Genomic DNA, 8734 nt, shown 5'->3' with positions numbered 1-8734 from the left:
TGTAAACTTTAGTGGTATTGTAGCGCTCTATTCCAAACAGCTTTTTGGAGACGGTTGATTCCAGTTTCTTGATTAAAAAGCGTCAAACAGCAGAAATGTTGCGGTTTTTGGTTCCTTTGGTTTGGTGTGCAGAGAAACACTCTCTACTGTAAAGCTTAGTGTGGATTTGCATGATTTGAGCGTAAGGTGAGTGTGAAATAGACAGTCATGTGAGCGGCAGAACTGTGTGGAGTGATAAATCCTCGCAATCATTCCAGAGCTGCTGCTACATTCTTCAGGAGCAGCACGGATCAGCTTCACCTCACTCTCTCTCTTCAGTGACAGCCGTGCCAGTCGCCTGATGGATGAGTTTTGTAACACGGCTGTTGAATGATGTAATTTAGGACTGAAAATTTTATGATGCCTTTCTGACAGTTTGAGCAGAAAAAGATGCTGTATGTACAAACAAAACTTGATTGAGTTTGACCTTCATGTCACATTATATTTCATCAGTTAAAGGGGACGTAAAGAACAAGGTTTTGATGGACAATTGTTGTCAAGAAGTCTTAAAGGTACAGCCACAAAAACAGCCTGTGAAAATGGTCATTAAAAATCAAATGATGACTTTTCTTATAAGAAACTTTGACTAACGTGAACTTCATGGGGGAGGGGGGGGCAAGGGAAAGAAAAAGCTGCAAGAGCGAAGAATAGGCTACACTGAAAAACAAATCAAAATAGTATCTGAAGGTGGAAACACAAAGGCTCATGTGAAGTAAATCACATGAGCAAAAGTGTTGTTTTGTGTTTGTTTTAAATGCTTTCTCCTCTTCTCTGTTTGTAGGGACCCATCGTGGGTGGGCGGCAGTACAGTTACGGTTGCTTCATGAGCTGGTTTATGCATCTCGTCGTATGGGGAACCCAGGACTGTCTGTCAGACATCTCTCTTTTCTACTGGTCTGGTACGACCTGAAGGAGAGACTGGTCCCATTCTATACCCCGAAATGCACAAATGCCCTCAAACTTTACACATTCAGTTTTGAAGACCTCCTGTTGACTTTTAGGGCTCTTTTGCCATTTTTGCAACCGTTTTTTTGCCCCTCTTTGGTTCCTTAAAGGAATAGTTCACCTAAAAATGAAAATTTGCTAAAAACGTACTCACTAGATAAGTTTGATTCTTCATCAGAACAGATTTGAGAAATATAGCATTGCATCACTTGCTCCCCAATGGATCCTCTGCAATGAATGGGTGCCGTCAGAATGAGAGTCTAAACAGCTGATAAAAAACATCGCAATAATCCACAAATAAACCACACAAGTTAATGTCTTGTGAAGTGAAAAATCCTCTATCCATAATCCGTTTCTTTCTTCAGTGAAAAAGTCGTCTTGTCTGAATGAGGAGAGAAATATGCACGTATCAGGCAAAAGAAAACCAATGCTGTCATCTCATTTAGACACCCATCATATACCCAGAGAGATTCAGACAGACAGACGGCACTCATCTAAAAGACAAGAGCTGTAAAGAAAGAGACAGTGAGGATAAAATGTTCACTAGAGTGCGTTTGTGTAGATTGATTCTGCTGCGGTGAGCACTTGTTATTGAATTTTCAGGCCTGTATTTTATGGAATTGTCATATTATACTTTCGGTCATACTCCTTTTTTTTATTTTATTTTTTTTCATCTCTCTCTTTGCACAGTGACTTATTTTCTTTGTTTCTTTAGAAGCCTGTGTGTGAATTTTGAATGCAGGGTCGGGGAAGCTACTTTTAAAGTGCAGTTCACCAAGGTATTCAAAGTAAAGAAGTTAAATTACAATCAAGCTACTCTGGCTAATAGTCTAACAAAAAGTACAACTTTTTTAAAGCTCCTTAAAAGGGTAATATGTTTAAAAAGACCACAATTATAATACAGTGAAATATAATATAAAATATACTTTATAATTATAGTTGAATCTATTTTAATTATACTCCTGTGAGAGCTCTCCGGCCGGTGCCACAACGCCAGGGCCCAAACCCTCTATCTGCTGTAGGTGAACCAAAAACAACTGAAAACAGCTCTCAGTGATATGTGTCGGGTCCCCGCTATAATAGCAGCAACATTCACAAATGTTTACAGAACAAGCGGGAACCCAGTGTGCCTGTAGTTTTCTCTATTTCTGTTTTATCACGTGATAGAAAGTCTAAGGCCTTCTTAAGCCGTACGGCTGACTTATCTAATCTGCGGCCTGTTATGCATCAAACTAATATTGCTGTTGAGACAAAATGCAATGCCATCAAGTTAGCATTTTTAAACATTCGCTCACTAAAAAATAAATCATTTCTAATCAATGACTTAATAACCACAAACAACCTGGATTTTATGTTTCTAAATGAAACATGGCTAGAAGACAGCTGCAGTGCAACGGTCCTCAATGAAACAGCCCCTCCTAACTTCACTTTCATGAGTGTTTGCAGGACTGTTAGGAGAGGTGGAGGTGTAGCTGCTCTATTTAAAGATGTCTATCAATGCAAGCAAGTGTCATTTGGTCAGTACTTGTCTTTTGAATATCTAGGGATTGTGTTGAAAGGTGCTCCACGCATTCTGTTTATCATTATTTACAGGCCTCCAAAATACTCTCCAGCCTTTGTTGAAGAGTTCACAGAAATGCTATCAATGATTTCCTCAGAGTTTGACTGTTTTGCTATTGCAGGGGATTTTAATATTCACATAGATAATGCAGAAAACAAAACTACAAAAGAAATGAAATACTGTTGACCTGATTCAGCATGTGCATGAACCCACACACAATCGGGGACATACTCTAGATTTACTCATCAGTAGAGGTCTAAACATTTCATCCATTGTTATTAAGGACGTAGCACTATCTGATCACTTCTGTATTTTCTTTGATATATTGATCTCTGTTACCACTGAATCTAGATCGGTCTCAGTCAGAAAGAGATGCATTAACGAAAACACTAGTGTGCTATTTATGGAGGCTATATCTTTAACACCAAGCATTTCTGCAGACTCTGTTGATCTTCTCCTTGATTCCTTTAACTCAAAAGTTAAGAATGTTATTGATGACATTGCTCCTTTGAAAGTCAGCAGGAAGACCGGCAGACAGAAATCAGCTTGGAGAAAATCAACAGCAGTTCAGAGTATGAAAAGACAATGCAGAAAAGCTGAGCGGATGTGGCGGAAGACGAAACTTGAAATACACTATAGCATATATAAAGACAGCCTTCGTACTTTCAATGTGGAACTAGGCAAAGCTAGACAGTCATTCTTCTCAAACCTTATAAACAGTAACTTAAACAACACTCGCACTCTTTTTGCTACTGTTGAGAGACTGACAAACCCCCCAAATCAGATTGCCAGTGAAATGCTCTCCGACAGCAAATGCAATGAGTTTGCTTCCTTCTTTTCTGAGAAGATCAATAATATCAGGAAGGCGATTAGCACATCCCCAAGTTACGCAGAGGTTAGACATATTCGACCACAATATCAAAAAGAAGATACTATGTCTGCTTTTGAAGAAATTGATAGCAAAATTTTGGAAGAAATAGTACAGCACCTTAAATCGTCAACATGCTATCTTGACACACTTCCCACATATTTTTTCAAAAGGGTGCTTAACTGTTTGGAAGCAGATCTCTTAGAAGTGGTGAACGCCTCACTTCTTTCTGGGACTTTTCCAAACTCCCTGAAAACTGCAGTTGTTAAACCCCTTCTGAAAAAGAACAATCTTGATAACACCATATTGAGCAACTATAGACCAATATCAAATCTTCCTTTTATAGGAAAGATTATTGAAAAGGTAGTCTTTAATCAGCTGAACAAATACTTAAACTCAAATGGATACCTGGACAATTTTCAATCTGGTTTTCGACCGCATCACAGCACAGAGACAGCACTCATTAAGATAATAAATGATATTCGCTTAAATTCTGAATCTGGCAAAATATCAGTGCTGGTACTACTAGATCTCAGTGCTGCGTTTGATACTGTCGATCATAACATACTACTAGAGAGACTGGAAAACTTGGTTGGGCTTTCTGGCATGGTAATTAAATGGTTCAGGTCATACTTAGAAGGGAGAGGTTATTATGTGAGTATAGGAGAGCATAAGTCTAAGTGGACGTCCATGACATGCGGAGTCCCACAAGGCTCAATTCTTGCACCGCTCTTGTTTAGCCTGTATATGCTCCCACTAAGTCAAATAATGAGAAAGAACCAAATCGCCTATCACAGCTATGCAGATGATACCCAGATTTACCTAGCCTTATCTCCAAATGACTACAGCCCCATTGACTCCCTCTGCCAATGCATTGATGAAATTAACAGTTGGATGTGCGAGAACTTTCTTCAGTTAAACAAAGAAAAAACCGAAGTCATTGCATTTGGAAACAAAGATGAAGTTCTCAAGGTGAATGCATACCTTGACTCTAGGGGTCTAACAACTAAAAATCAAGTCAGGAATCTTGGTGTGATTCTGGAGACAGACCTTAGTTTCAGTAGTCATGTCAAAGCTGTAACTAAATCAGCATACTATCATCTCAAAAACATTGCAAGAATTAGAGGTTTTGTTTCCAGTCAAGACTTGGAGAAACTTGTTCATGCCTTTATCACCAGCAGGGTGGACTATTGTAATGGTCTCCTCACCGGCCTTCCCAAGAAGACCATTAGACAGCTGCAGCTCATCCAGAACGCTGCTGCCAGAATTCTGACTAGAACCAGAAAATCTGAGCATATCACACCAGTCCTCAGGTCCTTACACTGGCTTCCAGTTATATTTAGGATTGATTTTAAAGTACTTTTACTCGTTTATAAATCACTCAATGGCCTAGGACCTAAATATATAGCAGATATGCTCACTGAATATAAACCTAACAGACCACTCAGATCATTAGGATCGAGTCAGTTAGAAATACCAAGGGTTCACACAAAACAAGGGGAATGTGCTTTTAGTTATTATGCCACCCGCAGTTGGAATCAGCTTCCAGAAGAGATCAGATGTGCTAAAACATTAGTCACATTTAAATGCAGACTCAAAACTCATCTGTTTAGCTGTGCATTTATTGAATGAGCACTGTGCGATGTCCGAACTGATTGCACTATATTATATGTATAATCGTTTTCTTAAATTCATTTTAAACCTCTTAAATCTATTTTTTAAAAATAATTTTCAAAGTTTTTAAATTCCTTGTTTTATTGTTGTGATTATTGTTTTTATTTTATTTTATGTAAAGCACTTTGAATTACCATTGTGTATGAAATGTGCTATACAAATAAACTTGCCTTGCCTTGCCTAGTGATATTTTCTATTAATGAATTAATTCTAGTTTAATGATAGTGAATGAAATTAATAACAGTTAAATAAACTAATATTAATAAAATTATTATTTTTTTAATTAATGAAATAAAAAGAGTGTATATTTAAAATATTTAAATATTTATTTGACGTAATAAAGATGTTCACTGTTTTAGGAACAGTATTGATTTAAAATAATTTGCATTTTTTATTTTTTTTTAATAATTTTTCATTTTATCCTACAGTGTTTAAAAGAAGAGCTAGATTTGAATGTAAAAAAACTGGACTACTAAAAATATGTGTTGGTCCCTATCATTTGTTAAGTTATGGATGTATGTGCTTACAGTATGTGTGTTCGCATGTGGCTCTGTGTGGTGTGTTACCTGGATTTTCCTGAAAGCCTCCATGTCTTTGAAAAGAGATTGATGTTGTTTTTTTGTTGTTCAGCCATGGCCCACTTCACAGCGTCCTGTCTTCACAGAGGTGTGCTGTAATCCTGTCTGCCTTTCTCTCTCACACACACACACACACACACACACACACACACGGTCGGGCCTGCAGCTCTTGGGTATTGAGCTCTGTCAAGCTTATCATTTCCTACCAGACAGAACAAATCCAGAGTTCCCTCGGCTGAGCTCAGGGATTGGTCGAACGCTGTTTTCAACACAGTGTCAGAGTAACAATGGCTCCCTATGTTCTGATAAAACCCATTTCTGCACTCCTCTCTCCTCTGAGAGCCAAATTAATCACTCTTATTTTGTCTAACGAGCAATGTGATCTGTTTTTGGGTGTTTAAATGGAATTTCGAGCCTTCTTTTGGAGTTTAAACAGGAGCATGAATGCTCAAGTTGACGGCAGGCGTTATAATGACTTATACACTTATTAACTCAAATAAGCCTTTCTTTATGCATGTGGCATGTGTGAGAACGAAGGTATTTGCAGGTATTATTTCATTGACATTTCATTTAATAAAAAACAGCCTGAGAGAATGCTGAAATAAACCTTGTAGCCAATTCCTTTTCTTGTTAATGTTTAGTAGACGTCTAAATAAGACTATTTTACCTGCGTTATTCTGCTTCTTCTACATTCTCATTGGATTGGACTTTGTGTCCTCGCTAATGACTAAATGTGTAATATTAATCGTGATATTTTTTCCCTCCCACTCGTGCTCCGTTTTGGTCTGGTTCCCACTATCCTGCACTTTTATGTTGTCCTAGGTGTCGCAAATTTGTTTATTCTTCTTAGTAATGTCAAAAATGAAGGGAAAATTAACAGTTGCTTACAGGCTGCATTTTTCTTGAGTTTACGTAAACCGCCAGATCCGCTTGGTCGCGCTCACCAAAGGAAAGTCAGACGTCTTGATCGGGTAAAAGCAAGCCTACGAATCTGTGTTGCAGTGGGGTTTTGATCCGCGGCATAAGTCCATTCCTTAGGTCGCTGTTCCAATCAGATAGTGGCTGCGGGGTTGAGCCACGCCCCATACGGTTCCTTATCGTGCATGAATCACATGCTGTTTGTGGCGAGTATTTCTGCAAGTTTTTGAGAACTTCTTATAAAACTATCATCACCGGAAAATGATGCTGAATATCAATTATTCACTTACACCAATGTTCTGTGAATAAAACAAGCTCTCATTCAAACTCAAACAACAGGTATTTTGCATACACAGTAATCGTAATTAACTAAAAAGAAAAGTTATAAAGCAACGATTAAGATATCATGGTTTCAATAACACATCACACATATTTAAGACATAACATATTATTTGTGAATATAGTTGCTCCGAGACTTTCAATGATTTTCAGTGATTGTCTGTGTACACTCTGTTTCTTTGTCTGTGACAAAAGGGATTTCAGTCAGGGCAGAAAGCAGATGTTCAATGGGTCATGCGGTATAAATCCCGTGTTCGCGGGCATCAGTTAATTTACTCATCCTTTTCCTGCTGGATATACTAGTTCTATACATCCACGATCACGAGGCATCCATATGTCGTGAAAGGGCTTTTCAGTCCTGATACAAAAGATCTCTGTGATATCTCTTGATTAGATTAATTCGAAGCCTCATGATGGTGATTCAGTGGCATATCCGTGTCCTGTATATGAAATCCCTACATCGGTTATTGTTGCTCTATGATTTTATATATAATATGAAATTTAGATTTTTTTAAATAGTTGAAATGAAAAGTGTTAATTCAGTGGGAGTTGCTCTGCATTTGTTTAAAGTTAAACTTTTTTCAGCTTGTTCAAGTAGCTGGAAGTGCTTACATACTGTTAATATTACTAAACTGTACCATTTATTGCTGTAAATGAACAATTCAACATTTTTCATTGTTTTATGGCTGTAAGTCCAGAGGCTTTAGGAATACCACTCTGGTTTACAGCTCAAATTTACTCCTTTTTTAAGCTCAAATGTAGTCCACAATTAATTTAGTCATTCTCAAGCGAAGTTGAAAAGTTTGATTCATTTTTAGCAAGTCAATTTGTTTGAATAGTGTTTGTTTCAGTCAACCAGTTAAAAAATGACTCCTTTGACTCCTTTTCCCCCCAATATTAGTTGAATGCTGTTGGTTACATTATATATTGCTTATGGTTTTAATATCTTAGTTTTACTTTCAAGTGATGTATAACATTTTGCATGTACCATATTAATAAGAACTGCTTTAGAACAGTAATTTGTTCATAAATCGGACATCTCTATCACAGTGTTCTTTTGAATTGCAGTAAGCATCCCACTGTTGACATGATTGATGTTTGATTGAGGAGAGCTGCTCAGTCCACCTGAATTAAAACTGTGTGCCATCTGAAAGCTGAGGTGAGGAGCGACAGTTTCAGTCGGTCTCTTGCCACTTCTCTTGATTTTAATCGCCGAAAGCATCTGTGCAAGAGCAAAAGAACAGACAGTACAATCAGATGGCAGTCCGCCCCTTACACACTACTGTATAATGATTTCCAGCAGTTGTTAGAAACGCCTTCAACACAAAGACGCTGTACAGAACGGAGGCGTCTGATTTAAACGCATCTGCTTGACATTGATCAGTGTCGATCTGATCTTGATGGGATAACAGAGCAGGAGATTGGGGATGGGGATGTTTTATTCAAGGCAGAGCTTTGTAGTGAACAATTGCTGTGCCTACAGATAACAGGTGGATGCTTGTGTTATGAAGTAATTCATACAGACAGAGAGAAAGAGGTGGAGAAACATATTTGCAGATGTGGCAGATACATGCTTCTAGAATCTAGATGGAAGAGAAAACGATGAGGTTATAGATAAGGGTAGAAAGAGAAGTTGGTGTTTTTTTTTCCCTTAATTTTTTATATTATGTTATTTAATTTTATGTTGTTTAATTATGTTTGTTTTATATTTGTAATTTTTAAAAATATATTTAGAAAAACCAGTCAGTATCTGGTGTGACCACCATTTGCCACACATCTCCTTCGCATAGAGTTGATCAGGTTGTTGATTGT

General features: G+C 37.7%; 1 protein-coding gene across 1 annotated transcript in view; it reads left to right on the top strand.

Annotated features, from left to right (window-relative positions):
* Positions 1–8734, top strand: part of trappc9 (trafficking protein particle complex subunit 9) — a 266928-nt gene that overhangs the window by 27962 nt on the left and 230232 nt on the right. The window contains exon 9 of the mRNA XM_016233477.1: positions 821–960. Within this exon, the coding sequence (XP_016088963.1) occupies positions 821–960 (140 nt within the window). The remainder of the gene's footprint in view (positions 1–820; positions 961–8734) is intronic.

Source organism: Sinocyclocheilus grahami, unplaced genomic scaffold, assembly GCF_001515645.1.
Source record: "Sinocyclocheilus grahami isolate Dianchi unplaced genomic scaffold, SAMN03320097.WGS_v1.1 scaffold432.1, whole genome shotgun sequence".
In the NCBI taxonomy this organism is placed as follows: domain Eukaryota; kingdom Metazoa; phylum Chordata; class Actinopteri; order Cypriniformes; family Cyprinidae; genus Sinocyclocheilus; species Sinocyclocheilus grahami.
This window is presented reverse-complemented; position numbering and strand designations above follow the sequence as displayed.